At 40.3% G+C, this 20,120-nt stretch overlaps 1 protein-coding gene across 10 annotated transcripts in view; it reads right to left on the bottom strand.

The window, feature by feature from the left end:
• The window catches only part of LOC116997459 (SH3 and multiple ankyrin repeat domains protein 2-like), a 118,022-nt gene that overhangs the window by 25,349 nt on the left and 72,553 nt on the right, over nt 1–20,120 (bottom strand). For 4 of the 10 annotated variants that reach the window (XM_033062190.1, XM_033062194.1, XM_033062195.1 and 1 more), the window contains 4 exons: nt 15,904–16,039; nt 14,182–14,262; nt 13,781–13,789; nt 11,010–11,030 (listed from right to left, as the gene is read on the bottom strand). In XM_033062190.1, the coding sequence (XP_032918081.1) occupies nt 11,010–11,030; nt 13,781–13,789; nt 14,182–14,262; nt 15,904–16,039 (247 nt within the window). Of the gene's footprint in view, nt 1–4,161; nt 5,972–11,009; nt 11,031–13,780; nt 13,790–14,181; nt 14,263–15,903; nt 16,040–20,120 lie in introns of those variants that run through there. The other 6 variants (XM_033062192.1, XM_033062196.1, XM_033062197.1 and 3 more) reach the window with 5 other exon arrangements.

Below are 20,120 nucleotides of genomic sequence, written 5' to 3'. Positions count from 1 at the left end.
CTGCATTGGGCACGTGGCAATTGGCATCTTTAAACACTTTTGGTCTCAATGCACACTGTCCTGTACCCAGAACACACACAGCCATGCTGCATCCCAAGGCAGGAGCTACCAAATTCCCCTCAGCGTGACTGTGACAGGAAATGTCAGTGAACCTAGCGAGAAGCTCACCTATGCACTGCAGTGGTGTCAGTCAGAAATCCCTGGGACGAGCTCAGGGCCAAGGGTCCAATTGAGCTTCCTGGGGTGCCAGATGTGCTCCACCACTGGCTGAGGGCAGCCCTTTGTTGCTCTGAAGCACTGCTGGCTATCTTCACTTTTGTCCGACGTCTCACGTCACCCCCACCCAAAATCTCTCCCAAATCACTGCTGCAGCGACGGTGGCCATCCATGGCATTATCCCGTGAGCAATGCCCTCCCCAACATTTGCCGGATTTTCCTTGTTCTCTTCTCCAAACAGCAGGAAATGCTATCTGAGGGCATTGCTCACCGGGATCTCTGTCTCCTGGAAATGAACTGAGTTTTGCCCTCCCCTGGCTACCTCTTCCCTTGCCTGAGGGTGTGTGGTGGGAAACTGGGTGCAAGCGCTTCCCTGGCAGCTCTAGAGCAAAATGCCCTCCCAAAGAGCAGGAAAGGCTTGGGCTTTAGCACCCACAGGAATCATCTGACAGGCTCCATCCTGCTCTGCATTACGTGAGGCTGGGGTTGGGGCTCTGTACACTTTCTGTTACTTCAGATAAAAAAATGAATCCTCTTCATTTTTTTTTTAGCTTTTTTTTTGAGGGGGGCCAATTTGGTCACAGGAAATCACCCTGGGGGAGTGTGGCTGAAGGAGGCACCCCAAAGCCCAAAGCCCTGCATTCCCCACACTCAGGCAAGGGATGGTTGAGACAAGCGCTGCTGTCAGAAGGGCTGTGACCCAACCCAGCTGCTGCTGCTCACACCACAGTGGCCTGAGTGCCAGATCAGTGCCATGCCTACTCTCTGGTATCCCAGCCTTGAAAAAAGCTTTTTGGGTGTTTTTTAAGGATTAATTTCTGCATTTTGAAATACTGCTTTTCAGATCTCACTGGATGCTGTAAGCTTATATCTGCAAGGTGCTGCTGAGGTCATGTTTGATTCTGTTTATGAATCAGGGCAGGAGTTTGTTAGGTTTTTTTAAAGTTATTTTATGCGAAAAATAATTAAATGAAAAGTTTTTTCTGACAGACCCAAGGATCCCTCCTCCTGTATCTCAATCCCTGTCTACCACAATGTGGTACTCATTATTTCTACACCCATGTGCCTGCAATACTATGGTGCTCTAAAAGGGATTCTGTGTGACTTCATTGAATGACTTTTAAGTGCTAAAATAATGGATACTATTCGTGCATTTAGCATATTCACTACTTCAAAGTATTCACATTCAAAGTATTCATAGCCTCTCTGCGTCTGGCTGGACTGTCCAGTTGCATGTTTTATGGAAAGTGAGGATGAAATTGTATTTGTAAAAAGGCATGAGCTCCTCATGAAAATGAATTTTAGGGACAAACTGTCATGCAATCATTGCCTCTTCCACTCCATGGAGATTTGAAAGGGACTATATATGAACCTAACTAAGAACTGCTTCTTCCTTGGCAATTCTTCTCCTGCTTTGTCTAATACAGCCATAGCTGCATTCCTTCATTAGCAAAGCTGTCTTAACAACTACAGTGTAGGACCATGAAATTATTTCTCAGCATTTTCCTACTTGAATACACATAAAAAAAAACAAACAAAAAAAAGAACAAAAAACCAAGGGACCTACTTTTACCATACAAAGCAAACACACACTTCAATTAAAGTCTATGGAATTGGAGTGAGATAAGGGATCATAAATACTTATACTGATAGAGCCACTGGTCATACTGAATGTCCTGGAATTTCTTTTGACATGTCAACTGAAAATTCCCCATATTTGAAAAGCCCATTTAGCTGGCAAGTGTTCTAAACAGAGCCCACCTAACAACTGGCAAGTAAGTAGAACCAAACTATACTGGAAGTCAAAACCAGAAGCAAAATGAAGTAAAAAACCTCCAAACTCCACACTGACTTATGAATACTTCTGTAATCATTCTGTTATCACTGTGTCTAGTTTGTTCAGATTCAGGGGGACCAGAACACATTTGTTATTTGTGCATGTCTACATATTTGCCAGAGGCTCATGAAGCCAACATTTCTCTGAAAAAGCGCAATAATAAACTTTTGCAAAATTCTTTATGTCCTATGAAATGTTACCACTTGCCATCCTCCTAATCAGTCTTTTCAGCCTTTCAGAGCTGAAAGAACAGCATCTGGCAATCAGTGACCAATTGCACAAATGACAAAAAGCAAAAAGTCTGTGAAAACCCCTGGGCAGAAGGTTAAGTGCGGAAACTCTTGGCGAATACTTCTGAATAATGAATACATGCACAGGTTTATGTTAGGTTGGTAAACTTGGCTGGCAGTGAGAGGGAGGAATAGCCATCACTGTTATTTGTAACATGGTGTTCAGCATCTCTCAGGAACTCTGGTTTCTGGAAGTTTTGGGAAGCATTGGCATGGGGCATGGGGAGTGAGGAACCAAGGGTGCGTTACAGGCATGGTCTTCCACAAACTTTCCTTCATTAAGGAGCAATCATGGGAAAATTGCCTGGAGGTCACTGGCTGACACCACCTGGATGAACATGCGAGTCTCTGCCCAAGAAATCCATTCCTTGGTGACCAAAAGTCACCCTGAATTCTGGGTGGATCTTGGCCAGGTTGGTTGCACCAGTGCCTCGGCTGGGGCTGTGGGAGAGGTGTGCCAGGCACAGCAGGGGCACTGCAAAACTGGGTTCTGCCAGAAACTGTCCTTATGTTTAAATAAGTGATAGAGTGACCTCAACTAACTGCCTTTAACTCCTTGGAAAAGGGGTCAGTTTCCAAAAAAAGAGAGAGAGAGGCCTCTACAACTGTGAAGTCAAAATTGGCCATGGATCAAACCAACATGGCTGAACCCACTTGGTCGTTCATTTGCTTTTTTAAAAAAAGAAAACTCTTTCTTTTCAAGCTTTAAATAGAGTGGGTACAAAGAATCACAGTTGGCTTCCTTGGGTGTGAAGCAAAGGGAAGAGATCAGACTCCCTGATCTTTTTAGCAATGTCCATCTGACACACCATTCCTACATGCAGCATTTTGCTCACAGTGATAGATACGACTTACAGGCAAAACAGGACACTTCTGTCTTTTACAGGTATCTTTATACCAAGTGATAGCAGCCATCAAACCTGCAGCCTCTAAGGTTCATGTTCCTAACCTCATGTCCCTTGCCCTGCCTGGGCAGGACTTCCATCACCATCCCTAAATGGCCAAGGAAGGGACTCAGGAAGGAGCATGCAAATGGGCTAAAGGGAGCAGAAACATCTGGAAGTCAGTGACCCACTGCAGTTCAGCTTTAGTGTTTGATCATTGTGGGTACTACACAGCTATTTCCAAAAGCCCCTCAGGATTCACAGGTTTCTGAAGACTGTTCTTGTTTTACCTCAGTGACTCTTCTGTGTTTAAGAAAAAAAAAAGCAGTCTGGTATTGGGGATGGGTCCATGCAACAGGAACTGGTGAGACTCCACCAAAGTCCTGGCTATCTCCCTTTCTCCCCTGTTGGACAGGTTCTCTGTTTCTGCAGAGGAGCACAATCTGCCAGGCAGATTCTCTGTTCCTGCTGCCTATCCAGGTGTTTCCCAGGGCTGACACACAGCCTGGTCTGACATGGTGGATCAGCAGGTTCTCTTGGAGGCCACAGGAGAACTGCTCCAGGTGTGCCTGCGGGGGAGAGCTGTGGTTTGCCCTGAGCATGCTGATCAAAGCCAAGTTTATTCCAGCCTTTAGGTTCATGAATATGTCCATTATTTTGGAGCACTACTATTCCATGCCGTCTCCTTGCACCACAATGTTCATTACCACTGAGAGTCCTTCGTGTTGGTCATTAGGCATTTTTAGGATTGTAGCAATTACTGGGTTGAGATACACAGTGGACTACTGAATTCAGCTGCAGGGGTAGAGGACTGAGACAGAGGCCAAGAACAGAGCAGGGCTTTGGATATAGACAAACTTTAGACATCAGAAGTATTGCTTTAACTTTTGGTCACTGAAGAACATTTGAGATTTATGCCTGTGTTGTGCCTTACCTGCCACTTGGACTGGCAGCTGATCCCTCCCCTGAGATGTGCTGCTCTTTAAGAAGCCCTCCTTTTGAAATCCCACCATTCCTGTTTCACCTCTGCTACCGGATCGTTGCCTTTTCCATTATCTTTCCTTTTCAGACTGCCCACCAGCGGAGCTGCTCGGGAGGGCTGGGGCACCGTCTCTTCCTGCTGACAGACAGGTGGGTGGAGATGTCCCTTGGCCACAACAAGTGGGCCAGGAGCTCAACAACAGCGGGAACACAGCGGGGGAGCTTCCCGGGCCCTGCCTCTGCTGCTCTGGACCTGGGCCTCTGTCTGTATCTCATCATCCCTCCTGTGGTGGGTGCATTTCTCAAACTGCTTAGGTACCAAGGTGATAGGTGCCTTGTAAATACCTAAGATAGATACAGACAGAAACTGTACCAGGCGCATTATGCAACACTTCAGACAATGCCAATGGCACCTCAGTGCTGTAGGATCACCCACCTGGTCTAGCATCTGCAGACAAATACTGGGCACATGCATTTTTCCTTTGGAAAAGTGATGGGAACACAGGACATTCATTCTTCCTTAGTGGCAACAGGTTTGGGCACACAGCCCTTAGTGTCAGGCACTGCACATGCAAGGGTTTTGTTCCATCGCCTTCCCTAAATACGAGTTTGCAGGTTTAGTTTAATTTCCTTTGTTTGCCGATAAAATTTGTTTCCTTGTCAATGATCTGCAAAAACGAGTTACAGAAGCAGTACCAAAACTAAAGGAGTGGTCTTCACATGTGCTTATTCAAAATGCACAGAGGTTCTTTTAAACTACATAAAAATATGGCTATGGTGTTGCTTCTATCTTATGAATTAAATTTTTCCCCCAATTTCTTTTATTTTTCAGTACAAATAGCTTGTTTATAGCATGAAGACCAGGAGTGATTATGCATATAATTAAACTTCCATGTCTGGGAAAAATAACAAAAAAACCCCCAAACCAGCATCTAAATCACGTAGGTGTAATTATTTGCACTGCATTCCTTTTAGGTTTTTGGCACTTCCCATATATATGCCAAAGGCCTTGCCCCTTAATTTGTAAAAGAATAGCTGGGAAGTAACTGGATAAAACCTTCAGGGGGAATGTCTGTGGGTGGGAGAGTTACTAAAGTACAATTTGGGTAAACAGTGTGTCTGGGGATCTGGGCAAGGCTTTCAAAGAAGCAGATGAACAAAAATTCTAGACCATCTTCCCAGTGCTAATGAGCAGGTAAGAACCTACTGATTTCAAAAGAGAGCTTGGTCAGACCACAGGAGGTCATCTCGTAACGTTGCTTGGCACAGAAGCAATTTCACTTGACAGTATCCCTGGGGGAAAAACAGGTCACTCCTCTTTGGTTAAAATGGCTAAAATTGGATCTGTGCCCACAGAGAACAAATGGCTTTCTTTTCAGCTCTTCAGACAGGATCAGATGTGTAAAAATTCATCAAAGACCAAATGTAGGTAAAGTATAATAAAGCCTTTGACACACACTGAGTGTTTAAAGACTAGCCTTAGCTAAAGCATGGATTCAGCATAAGAACATTAAAGGTAAAGTTCTAAATCCAAATTTGTTGTTTATGATCAAAATTAGAGGAAAGAATCAACAAGTTCAGCCTACGGTTATGTCCTGTAAATGTATAGTTAAAAATATACTGAAATGGAACGACCAGAATTTTCATGTGGGCAATTAGGCTAATCCTCATCAATCTGCCACCACTATATCTTAATCTGGAATTACCTTCTTCCAGCCCCACCTCAGATTAACAATTTGCAGGATTGTGCTTGAATCGCAATGCTCAAACCACATATTTACCATACTGCAAACAACAGGCAGAGAATATTACTTTAGCAGTCAGCATAATGAGCATAAAAGCGCTTTGCAATACAGTCAAACACAAAAGGCACTTGAAACACTTTTCTTCTACGAAAATTAACTAAAAATATTTGTCTGTTCTCTAGGATACTGTAAATTCTACAAAGTACTCTAAAATAAAAGAAAATAAAATAATAAAAATATATAAAATAAATCAATAAAACCTAAAAACTTTAGTAACTAAAATGAATAATTTAGCATTATCTATAAATACCATTACATGATTTATGAAAATGCTTTGTAGATAGTCACAATAAAGTGCTCAAAATGTTCTTAGAGAAAAGCCTTATTTGTGTTTTTAGGACTGAAAATAGCTTAATGTTATTACACACAAGTCACATTTACACATTATAACCACACCATCAAAAGTAATTTCTAAGGAAGGCAGAAAACGGATGTGTTCAAATTCCTTTCTAGAGATACAATTTTCAAGTACCAGCTCTTTAACAGCATGTTCATTATTAAGGAAATAATGATACAGGCATTTAAAATACACCTGCAATGCTGAAGCCTTGCAATTCAGCCTACCTTGAAAGAGGAATGGTCATTGTCTAACAGTGGTTTCTGTTCAAGAACAAAAACAAAGCAGAGAATATAGTCAATACCCACTCCTACCCTGCAAGCCAGGTGGAATTTAAGTGGCAATTTGAAGTTCTGTTTAAGAGACAGCATTTGAAAATTTGGCCTAGTCACAAAAGAAAGGCAATCAAATAAAAGAAACCAAAAAGAAAGTGGAGGATCTAAGACACTTGCAGCCTTCTCTGGTTTTACATTTAACTCCCACACTTCCACACCGAGGGGAAAAACCAAACAAACTATGAGGAATTATCTAAAAACATTTATTTTAAATTAGATTAGAAATTAATTAACATGGGTATGTGAACATTTGAAGAAAAAAAAAAAAGAAATAGCAGCAAAGGGAGTTTTGAGATGAGGGAGATAAGTCCTTCATCTCCCTGGCTCCTGAAAAAGAGAGAGAACACATTAAAAGTGCTGAAAGAGTTTCCCACTGCCCTAACTGTGCCATGTTGGGAATTTTAACATGCAATTTTAACTGTTCCTCAAGCCTTCAAGATTTTGAATATATGTTTATATATTAAACTGATCATATCTGAGCATAGTCGCACTCACATAAACCAATGTATTTAATGGGTCTCTTTGCAAAGGCTACAAACCCCACATTTTCTGTAACACTTACAATTCCTTTTCCAACTTCTTTTATACCATTGTCTTGTTTGGCTGATGCAGAAAGGTTTTGAAAACCTTTTCAATTACAGTCCTGTAGTAAAGAAAAACAAGTATCATGACAGGGCGCTACAACCTCGAGAATAAGCTGATAGATTCAAAACAATAACAGTGTAGATGAGTACACCCACACAGGCTCGAGCAGCCTCTACTCAGGATTCCCATTTCCAAAATGTTAAAGCATTTAATGAAAGGTAAATCCTGGTCTGAAGAAGTCTTTAGTACCAGGAGTTACCTACTAAGTTTGGACCCTGTGGCACAAATTGCTAATCAGCACATTGTCAAGTTATTTTTCGTGGAAAACACAGGGTTAGCATTGTTCCCTTTTTGAAACATGCCAGTTTTCAATACTTTTCTCTCACAAAGTGTTTTACAAGTATTATATTATAGCCACGGTCCTAATCCTATACTTACACTGCTGTGGACTCCCCCAAGTTACACTACAAGCCATAAAATCTGCAACCTTGCTGCACCAACCACAAATGGGGTTGGCATTTCTTCACACAGACTTGACAAATTCCACCCAGAGTCACTGCTTTCTGCTTGAGATAAATGACAACCTGATGACAACCTCTTCCTTATTACTACACTGCCACCTCATTAGAATTTCAAATATGTAATGTGAATCAATTACTTACAAGGGATAACCTTCAAGAATTCTTCATGAAGCCTCATGCCTTTTGCTCTCATCTTCTGAAACAGTGTCTGCTGAAGATCTGAAAACCTTCTTCCTACAGAGAAGCACTGCAGATGCTGGGAGCTATCTCAGGAGCTGCCGTGGTGAGTGCTGTGAAAGTTGCTTGGGTGGTATTCCCATTGTTCCCTGCAGACAAATCTCCACCATCAACTCCACCACAGTGAAATAAAAAAAGTGAGTTTGGAACCCAGACGGCTTTGGGAGTGGTCTCTTCAAACAGAACAGAACAGTGTGAGCTAATCCACTGCTTGGCATTCATTTATATTTATTTGCTCTGCAATTTCATTGTTTCAGATGCCATTGGAAGGTGGAATCCTTTGAAACAATGGACAACAGGAATGGGATGAAGTGGGAATGCTTATTGCAGACAGAGCTAATAATATTTCTTTTGAATGCCATCAACTGATATTTTTCTATCCAAATGCTGGTCAGACTTGATGCCAGGTGACAATATTCTTTGTTGATGATATCAGTTATTCTGTATCTGTGAGGTGGTGATAGAATCTAAACCCTTCAAAGGAGAAAATCCTTTATTTGTAGTTGGTACTGCAGCCCACACCAAACCCCAAAGACCAGGACCAACACATATACTTTATCAGGATATGGTATATATCAATATTTTATATTGATTACCATATCAAATCTGAGAACAAACAAAGCACCACCCTGGCTCACAACTGACACCCATGAGACACTGCTAGCAGATTATTTATTAATGCAGAAGGATTATTTATCTTGTCATTCCCATTTCGCTGTGGAAATTTAACCTGATTCTTAATTTTTTCTCTTCTCTTAGAGGATTTTATATTAGGTATTTTAAAATTCAACACTGTCCACTTCAGCTTTCACTGAAAATCCCAAATTACTCACTAAATCAGACCCATTCCCTGGAAGCAAAGAAAGCTGAGGAGAAGGAAACTTCTAAATTATGTATCTAGACATTTACAAATCTTAGCTTATGGATGTGTTCCTCAAGGATCATATAACTTTAAAATCCTCCCTCCACACTGAGTTACTCATAAGTCAAAACAAAAACTGAAGAAAAAGCCATTTAAAACCAAGCTCTCCACCAGCCGCATAACCTTATTATGAACAGAGCTCAATTTAAAGTTTTAAAATATTAATTTTGAAGCTCTAATGATACTTATTTTCCCATCCTGATGATGAAAACTATGAGCTCACTTTTTTCCCTTAACCTTTCATTTTCAGAGTATTTTCAAACCTTCCTTTCAATTTGCTGCACGAATATCCTGGTTATTCTTCAGTATCAATGGAATCACATTTTAAGTGTTGCCTCCAACAAGTTGCTGCTAAAACTCTTGGTTTACACATTGCCATAATTTACTAATACAACAGTTCTTGGAAAACTACAAGGCACAAGAAAGAAGAAGACCACTCCCCCATCCCAGGTGTCCCACAAAATCCAGAAAATAGTTCGGAAACACGACCCCTCCACACATGCATTTCAAGGTTGGAAGCTACCTCTGAGTCAGGCAACTACTGCAAGCAGAAAGTCAGTGGCACAGATGAAGTTAAATTTTAGTAATTCATGCTTTGTAACTGCAGTAAAATGACAGAACTGCCCATGCCATACTGCTCCAAACCTAAGGATTTTATCACCTATTCAGACACAAATACCCTATCTTCTATCCTGAATATCAAAAAACACAGCCTATGTCCTGTCCTGCCTTCCTTTTCCCTGCTCTCCCAATGAACCAGAACCCATCTCCAGAGATAACCAGCAAGACAAGTCAGACAGAACCACAGAAGCCATTATTTTTATCTTAATGCCTCCCTCATCTCTGACCCAGAAAACTGAATGTTTGGTTGACAGAAGACTGTACAACACCACCAATGTATTTTTTATATGCTGCCAAAACATATTTTTGAGTAGCAATGTGGTTTATTCTGTCATATTCTCTGAATGGAGAATGGCAAATATCCTTAGTTGGCACCTCTGGTAAGCACTTAAAAGGAGGTCAGGAAAGAGCAGGAAAATAAAGAGTGGAAAATAACCCAATTCCATCCTATTAAATGTCAAAAAGGAAAAGTTTCCTTGCTGAGAGAAGACACTGCCTACAGCCTAGATTTCCTTTCCATGACAATGAACCTCACCCAAGAGCAGGACACAGTCTGTTTTTCACCAGCTACCACCCAGGGGCTCAGGGAAGTGTGAGACTCTTCCTTAGGCCAGACTCCATGAGAACGTGGAAATGAACAGCCCCTGCTCAGGAGAGCTCACAATCTAGAGAAGCAAAATGATGTACAGGAGCATGGAAAAAGTACAGCTCAACACAAACAAAGTCTCTACACAAAAATACATTTATGAAAACTATTAAAATAGCACTGCTATTTCTACCTGCCCCCCTGCCTCGCCATCAGTGCTGGGATGATTGCTCAGTGGGGATCTAAGGAAGGTGGGTCTTTGGGAGAGATTTCAAGGAGAAGGTGGTGGGTGGCCTCATGAATCAGTCCAGGAAGGGCACTCCATGCATACAGGACAGCGTGGAAGATGTTCTACCAGACAGAGCAGCATTTCTGCTGGTGAGAAGCTCAGGTGTGGTGTGCAAGATCCCTGATTCCTGAGACAGACACAGTGTGGGCACGGGAGAACATGTGGCCGTTCAGGAGACAAGCAGGATCACTAACGTGGGACTGCACTGGGGTGTCACTGGCCACTAACTCTCTGTGGCTGCCAGTCAGCACAGGAACTGTGAGGAGATGAGATGGAAGGGGTTGGAGAAGAGTTGGGTACAGAGAAGGAAAAAAAAGGCAAGGTGAAGGAAAGGAGACAAAAGGAAGAAATGCAGGGGATATTTTCAAATGTGGTCTTCTGTTTGAGTTTCTTAGTGTGTTTGCAATTTATTAACTAAATAACTAAAAAACATATACAATAATTAATGTACATTTGACACCATAAAATAAACTGGACCATATGCCAACATTTACATTGTTATTATCCTTCACTATGGAAAGGTGAGAAACGGGTTAAACAAGAGACAAAATGCTTCCCCTTACCCTTCTTCTTCCGTACTGAAGCTTGGAAATAGAAAGGGAATGAACTGTGAATCAATTCTGAAGGTAATTTTTAAAATGCTAAATCCTTGTCTGTCATTTTGAGCTCAAACATTATCCTTCTCTCTAAGATGTCACTCTCTCCCTGCTCACATCTACTAAACAGGTATCTCTCAAACCACAGTAGATAAAATCTGCTTTTGCCAAACTGTTCTTATCAGGGTTTATGACAACTACAAGGAATTTCTTCCCTGCAGGTATTAGGGATACATGCAGATTTTTTTTTCTAAGTTCTTTTTTAAAAACAGTAATTGGGGCAACTTATTGATACCAGGACAGTCAAACTGTGACAACATTGGGCATTTCCAAATCTTTGCAGATTGAAATGGAAAGGAATCATTAGCTCACTGCCATCTTTTGGATTAATTAATTTGAAAGAGAACAGCTCAGATGGTCTGCTCTGTATTATAAAGAACAGAATAGCTTAAAAAAGTCAATAAAACTGTAAGTAGGGTTCAGAGCCAGGCAAAGGAAGTGACTGTAATGATTGCAAGATGGATAATTAAAAAAAAAAAATATGTTTAACTTAGCTAGAAGACATTACAAAACTACGCACTCTAAAGGAAAACAAATGGGAGTTTCTCTTCACGTTTTTCTTCTATTACATAACAAGGGACATTCAATAAAATTAAAGGCACCACATTCAAAACCAATAAAAAGGAAATACATCTGTACACAGCACGTAATTAGTCTGTGGGATTCTTTGTCACAAGACATTGTTTAGACCATGGGTTTCTCCAGTTCAGGAAAAAGGGTTACACATAGGTATTGATGAGAACATCCACAGTGCTCATTTATAGGCTCTTCCTATTTGGTTTGCACATATATGGCATGAAAGAAATGCTCAACCATTAGAGAGTTAAATAGCTATAAAAATGTGGGTGTTCTCATAGCTCTCACAGATGTCCAATATATACACAAATACATAGAGGGATCTATAAATTATAGATAAATACACACATACAAGCTGTGTTTTATGTCAGTAGACAACTTTTAACTGATGATAGGGAGAACATTTTCCCTGTGGAAGCTTGCTCAGTTGCTGTGCAATTTAAGAATTCTTGTCCCTTCTGGTAACAGCCCTTTTGCAGGACAAATATGAAAATAGGTAGACCACAGATGTTATTTGGAATGTCAGTCACATTGCTTGCTAGGGTGGCAAATGTTCAAAGTGTCACAGAAGTGGCATTTATGGACATTTTTTAGGAAGAAAGCAAATTTCTGCCACTACTACAGCTTTCTCAGGGGGCAAACACCTCTGGAACAAGGTGCAGGACTATTCCACAGAACAGAAGACTGCAGCCACTGCAATGTCTGCCCCATCTAGGTAAAGGTATCAATGGGAAATGTGCTTAAAAATGGAAATATGTCCCATGGCTGCTTGTTAAAGGAGCTGCAATGGTTTCTGCCACTTGGTGAGGACAAACAGCAGAGCAAGGGCAGCAACCTGAGCAGAGGGTGGGAAAGCTAAAATATGATGGTCTCCACTGGGGACATTACTATTAACAAGCTATTCTCCCCTGGGAAAGTGCTGTTTCTGCTTTTACATCAGTATCTCCTGTGGAAGACTGAAAAGTCAGAGAAATAAAAGAATATCCTCAGCTTGAAAGCAATTGGCAGAAGAGGATAAAAAAGGGGTAAAAATGGTGCCTAAGTATTGCTGTCCCCCTGGGAAAGGTGGTTGCTAAACCAGCAAAGTTTTACAAGCTCTCAGCACTCCATGAAAGGAAAGCAAATGTAAAACACCCAGACCCACAAAGTGTGCTCCAGAAATATTTTATGTTGTAATCCTTGAAGAAAAAAGATGGAGCATTCACAATCTGTTGATAACCTTGAATTAAGCTCTTAAACTTCCTTGTACATAAAAATCAAATTTTCTGAGACCTGCTGGAGCTAAATAACCAGACTGGGGTGGTTTTTTGGTCTTCATTTGCTTGTTAGACCATACAGAAGACACTACCCACTTCAGCACCACTTTGCTGGGAGACTTCCCACTGGAGTTACGTGACTTGACTCACTAAAGGATAGATGGGGTCCATCTGCCCCAGAAAACACTCACTTACAGGGGAAAAAAATGGGGTCACAAGGCTATGATTTGTTCCAGTTGGCCTTCAGATGAGTCTATGTCAGGAAAACCCCAAGATTAAAAAATTAAGTATTTAAATCACTGCAGAATTACATGGAAAAATGGTTTTATTGTGTGGATTATTATCATCTATTACTCTCCAGTGAGGGATGTGGTTTGGTTTTATACCCATTTCTCACTTGCTAAGCACACTGTTTTACTGTTATAGCCACATAGAAATATGCACTGGGCTTTTCTCTTTTCATATATGATTTATTCCTATTTTCATGTCTTAAATCTAGCTGCAAAAATTCTACCTTTTAATGACCTAGCAGATTAAAACCAGTAAGAGAAGAACAATTACCTTCCTCATTTCTAGAAAATTATGAAAAATTCCTGAAGAATTAGGCATATCTAGAATGTGGATGATCAAGGAAAGGAATCTACAACCATATTTCTCAAAATTAGCAAATAAAAGACTGAATGCTCAGTAATTTTTTATTACCAATAGCGAGAGGAATTAAGTTTATATCATGCACAGAAGTCAAAGTGATATCATAATATGCACTTTTTCAGATCAAATGAAACAAGTTGAAGTTGAAGCTGCTTTAACACTGTCAGCTTTTAACAACAGCTTCTGGCAGCTTACCTTTATCCACTAATGAGAGGCCACAGAAATTTAAAATAAAACAATATTAGATGAACTGAAAATTTAGAATGCAAAGCTAACAAAACATGATACAGCATAATTTTCTTTTTTCTTGTTCTTTTTTTCTTTTTTTTTTTTTTTGGTAGATGTGCCAAACTTTGATGATGCATAAAATGTATCAACATTCCCTTGCGCAGCAGTAAAGGCACAAGTCTCCACAAAAATCATTCATGCGAGTCATGCACATTTTGAACTCTCCAAAGATGCAGCATTCTTAAAACCTCCTCTGCTCTAGACACTGTACACAGTGCAGCTCCCTTCACCAATTTCACATAGAGACATATAGATAGATATTTACATCTCCACCAAGCCAGCATGCTTGCCAAAAAACACTTTCTTACCAAGCTCTTCAAGCTCTGAGGTCATGGACTTAGACCGCAGGGTCAGTGCAGTGGTTGGAGCTCGCTTAGGAGGTGGTGGGGCTGTGCATGGGACAGAAAAACACACAAGTGTCAGCCAAAATACACCCTCTGGAAGCCCTATGCTCACAGCCACAATTCCATATCCATTTAAAAGAATAAGCTCCATTAAATAAGGCGAGAATAAATACCTACATGCGGAGGAAAAAGCCCTGAGATGCTTTTCATGGACTGAATTTCTCCACTGTTTCTGGCTCTAGCGTAGGTTGCTTGACACATCCGCAAGCTTTTATGTAACAGGATACATAGAAACATTTAAAGCTAAATAACTGTGCACTTCTGTTTCCCAGCAGGAAAAGGGCTTTCTAGAGAAAGGACCTCGCAGCAGTGGTGCGCCTTCTGAGAAATATGTGGGGCTAAAAACCTCCTGGGCACCAGCCAATCCTTGGCAGATTAATTTAATCTTTGGAGAAACTGTTCAATCTGAGAAATACAGGAAAGAACATTCAAATGTGTCTGAATTGTTAAGGTGACTCTAAGGGAAACAGGTGATCCTCATAATACATAAGTTCTTAAAATATCAAGGCAATAATCTAGCACAGAAACTACAATCTGTGCTTTAGTATCCTGATAACAAATATTTCTGATGGTCAGAAAAGATCATCTCATTCGAACTCCCCTGCCATAGGCAGGGACACCTTCCACTATCCCAGGTTGCTCCAAGCCCCATCCATCCTGGCTCTGGACACTTCCAGGGATGGGGCAGCCACACCTTCTCCATACAAACTGTGCCAGGACCTCAGCACCCTCAGAGGGAAGAATTTACCACTAATATTTAGTCTAAACGTGCTGCCTTTCAGTTTGAAGCACTGCCCCTTGTCCTGTCACTACATTTAAGGTCAATATGATACATCCAAAAAGCAAAAAGGTTTATTTAAAACGTGTGATCAGTAATTCCACCAATCCCAAAAATAATGCAGGACCATGCTGGGACATGATGGTGAAAACACTTCCAGCACAGACAGAAAGTTTTAGTTTCACGGAGCAGGAGGGAGTCCTGGCGTGCCAGCTCCTCACCTGCTCCCACACTGAAGAACCAGGTGTGTGTGAGAACTCAGGGGGCTGTGGGAGGAACAGGAACTTTCTGCAATGTGCTGCTGCTGTATGCAGCACCAGTGAGCAGCAGCAATCTTCCCTGCTTAATGATAATTATAAGGGCCTAATGACTTCCCAGCACAGCTGGAAACCAAACTCAGGGGCATCGAAGGTGAAGGAAACAGTGTCAATTCCTCTTTTTTTGGGGGGTGAAGTTTTTGTGGTGGCTTTTTGAATGAGTGGGTGAGAAACTGCTGAACTAGCCCCATCTCAAATACACTTGAAATTAATAAAAGATAATCTGTTCTTTGTGTTTTTCCTCTCATACTACTTCAAGAATCTTTACTACAAGATCCTCAAACATATACAGGTGAAAAACCCAAAAAATGAACTTTAACTCCAAGCATGACGAGAGAATATTGATCTTTTGGTCACGTGTTAATGCCTAACCCAACAGAATTAAATCACTCCAGATTAAAGAACAGGGCATTTCAAATTTTAGAAGCAAAGTCTAATAAATTAGAATTAGAAAACAGTTATTTCATGCCCATACTTGGTTTTCTGTGAAGGAAGGGCAGGAGAGTCCATCATAAAGAGATAAAAATGTACCTTTCTTCCTTGCTGTGTCATCTGGGTCAAGATTCCTGGTTACTGTGACAACTTTCAGCACAAGATGATTGCCCCCCTGTCGAATCATGTTCACCACCTGCCTGTGGCCAACTTTCACTACATTCTCATTATTAACCTGCACAGAAAGGAAGGAGTCTTTTAGACCAAAAAGCAGAAAACTTTTCTTCTATCATTTTTATAAACAAAATGTGGAAGGAACAGGTAGAAACAGAATTTTTAGTTACTGCCTTTTAATGAAAATACGCATATGAAGAACAGTGCATAGCTGACACGACAACCAGAAAACAAAGCTATCCCTTTGGGAAATGCACATCTAAATAAATCCAACCAAATCCTGCCCTTTACATATTTCATCCACAACAACTTGAGTTTTCCCTCTGCAAGTCTCTGGAAGGTCCTCCTGTCCTGGAAGCAAAGGCAACAGGCTATAGCAGGCCCAAAGAGTGTCCATGGAAAAAGAAGAGTTAAATACATGAAGCCCTGAGAAGCTACTGTGGCCATGCCAATTAAACTTCAACTGCACTGCAACATTCAGCTGAAGAGAAATAAATAAATAAATACATACATAAATACATAAATAAATAAATACATGCACTCTCTCAGTAATTCCTAGTGCTAAATCATCCTTTTTGCTGGATATGTCTTTCCATAATATCAATTAATAGACACAGAGGAAAGCAGAGGCATAAAAACTGTAAATAAGCGTGGCTAAAAGTAATTTATTTATTAATTCAATCTATAAGGAGTCATTGAAAGTTATCTGAAATTTGAATGATGACAACATGTAAGACTGAAGTGCTGCCTGTGCTATCTAAACATAAAAGATATTGAGGAATGGAGGAAGAGCTGCTGCCAGGATACATGCCGGGAAGTTGATCTCCCTCCAAAATTCCACTGACTCAGTAATATTTCACTGAGATCACTCAATGCCTTCCAAAATGAACAGTCATTTTCAAAGTAAGTGTTTTTAGCCTCCTCTATTTATTCTGTCAGGCTGGGCATCTCATACTCTAAAGGATTTACAGTTTAGAGCAGACTCTCTCATTAAATATTACTGCCATTTAGCAGAACAAACAGCACAAGCCCCACTCCAACTTGAAATAATTTTTCCATCCATTGTCTGGAAGTAAAACCTTCCTTTTTTTCAGGCTTCAGCTGAGCCAAAATGCATTTTAATGAGCTCAAGCATTGGTAAACCATCTTTTCAGTAGAGTGCTGCAGTTGGAGCCTACGGGACGAGCTGTGTGCTCTGTGCCTGAGCTCGAGGTGCTTTTGGAGAGGCTCTTTTGGTTCCATGTACTGTGACACAGGTGGAACACATGCTGAACATCCAGACCTGTTGAGCAGACAATGATAAAGTTCTCTCATTCTGTAGGTGGAGAGTATAAAAAATATTGATTTAAATAGGACTTATTGATTTAAATAGGACTCTTGTTGGTTTACTTTTACACCTCCTTAGCATCTGGTATTTAATTCCAAGAGATATTTATTTAGCTGGACCAATGGCATTTAAATTTAATCTGTCTAAAATACTGAAACAAACAGCATTATCCATTTACTTCCAGTATTAAAGCCTCAACCAGGTAATTATTTTCCACAAGAAAAAAAAAATCATGTAATTAAGAATTATGGAATGTATCCACTCTATTTTTACTGGAATTAAATTTCAAGCCAGTAAGGATTACAATGTAATCCCTAATGATGTCAAAAAATAGAGCCTTCCAAATAAATCAAAAGTCAATATTAATCAAACACATGTACACTTCACTAGTGTAAAGTGATAAATGTGTGATATGATAAATAGCTTATGCAGTATCCCATCTGTTCCCATCATTCTGTGCAATGATATTTAACATTTAGAGCTGGAGCAAATATATACAACACATTTTTTTAAAGCTGCCTCAGAAACAGAACCTGTAAATGACTGTTTATAGCAGCTTTGTTGAAAGGGCACAGTTACAAAAGCTGGGACTGAAAAGATTTATCTGGAAATAAATAAAATAAAAATATTGATAGGAGAGCTGGAGGTTATTTAAATCGGAGTCTTACGGAAATACTAGAGAACAAAAGAATCATGAAATCAGCAGAGCAGAACCTCATCTTCACAGTCTTTAGCACCTCAGGGGGTAAAAGTGGAGCATGATTACAAAGCAATAGCTTGGGAATTGTCAGTAGTTTATAAAGATTTCAGTGACATTATTTCTTTTGCTCTTTTTCAATATTTCATCCAGAAGCCAAATGACTGCAGGAAGGGTCATTAAGCAGTGAGACACTGGAGTTCAAGCAGGTTGAACTGTCTGAAGTTTTAGTTTGATATTATTCAGCAAAACTTTTCCAGTTCTGAATAACTTGAGGCAAATCTCTCTCAACTTCCATTTCAAGCTTTGGCAGGGGGGAGTTTGTAAACCAGTAAAGCAGATATCTATTCCAACTCAACCGGAATTCATTTCATAATCACCTGTGTTCTTGCTATTAAATGCAATACCACTCTTTAAAACACTCAAAAACTATTTTTTCTTTTAGTGGCTAAGTGTTTGGCGGGAAGTTCTAGAAACAAAGGGTAAAGTTGTTTTGCAGGCACAAATTCCTGTCTTTCCCTCTTCTTCAAGCCAATCTTTCCACATATTTTCTGCAATCTTTCATTGCAAAACCTGAGGTTCTTATTTTCCTTTACTATCCCACAAAACTTTCCTGCACTGAGCTTTTTCTCTCATGTCCTTCATAAATAAAATAGACAATAGAAATATCATGTGAGGGGGCTGTGTCTATGCTGCATCAATGAAATCTGGTCCTCCAATAAACCAAAGGCAAGGAAAACTGCCCCTTGGGACAGCCCACAGTTTCAACAACTCTTCTCCATCCACTCTGGACTCTTGGGAAAAGCCTCAGAATTCTGTAATTTTTAAAATCATCCTTTATTATCATTTGGTTACTGGGCAGTGAGATGGAAATTACTTTGAGATAATTAATTTATGAAGTAATATGATCTCATAGACTGAATGTCTTTAAAAATAGTCTAAATAGACCAGATAAAAGCAATTCTTCCCTGAAATGCACAGTTATATAATGTTTTGAAAAATAATAAAATATAATGAAATACTATATAATATAATGCAATATAATATAATACAGTAGTAGAATGACCTGCACACTGTAAGCTGGCAGATGCATGAGCTGGAACACATTCACCACAGCGGCCTTCCTGTAGGAAGGTGCAAAAGGAAAAAAAACCCACTACCAGAAAAAGAGACCTTTGCAGACTTTGTTCTATTAATTAAAAAAAAAAATTAAAAATACCTAAAAAAATATTGATTTCTTCAGTGCATCATCCTAATCCTTCCACTACCAAAACATTCCCTCAGTGGAAAAGGCAGTCAATCATTTTTAACAGTGATTAAGCAGACAGAACTCCATCACTATGCTTGGAACGCCCATTGGTGGAATGGTTGAAGTTGGGAATGCACATCCTTCCAGAAGAAGCTTCTCAGAAGCTCTTCCTTATCCACTGAACTACTTGAAACAAGTCCAACAAACCCCCAAACCTGTTACACACACTTAAAACCCCCTGCCAATATGTTTTTTAAAATTCACCCTTTTTGATAAATATTTCACACAGACAAACCAAATCACAATTTGTACCAGCAAAAATAAATAGCCCACAAGTGATTTCACTGTCTCAAATGATGCCTCTGTTCTTCAAGTAACCATGGAGTTGTGGCACTGCCTGTCAGCAGCCAACAAGAGTTTCCCATCTGGAGACTAAAATGTGAGAGGAAGAAAGACACAGTGACCCAGACACTTTTGGGGAAGTTATTTGCACTCTCAGTAAACTCCAGTGCCAACTCGGGGCTCACCCACTGAAAACCAGCAGCTGGTTGTGGTGTCTGTGGCCATACTGGGATGGGTTGGAGCACATTTAGCACAAACCAGCACAAATGTCCCAGATTTGTACCTGACAAGCATATTTAGTGTAAAAAAATCCTATTATTTTATCCTCTAAATTCATTCTAAAAGCTGGATTTAACAGACTCATGGACAGCACATGGGTACAAAGTGAATCCAGAAGGGTTTCTGAGACAGCAAATTTGAACAAACTCTCTTGGTAGCATACTTCTCCCCCAGCACCCCAAGAAAAAGCCTGAATGCAGAAATGAGCACAGATCCAAATGAGGAGGCAAGTTAAAAAGGTCCAAAGC

This window comes from Catharus ustulatus, chromosome 6 (genome assembly GCF_009819885.2).
Source record: "Catharus ustulatus isolate bCatUst1 chromosome 6, bCatUst1.pri.v2, whole genome shotgun sequence".
In the NCBI taxonomy this organism is placed as follows: Eukaryota; Metazoa; Chordata; class Aves; order Passeriformes; family Turdidae; genus Catharus; species Catharus ustulatus.
This window is presented reverse-complemented; position numbering and strand designations above follow the sequence as displayed.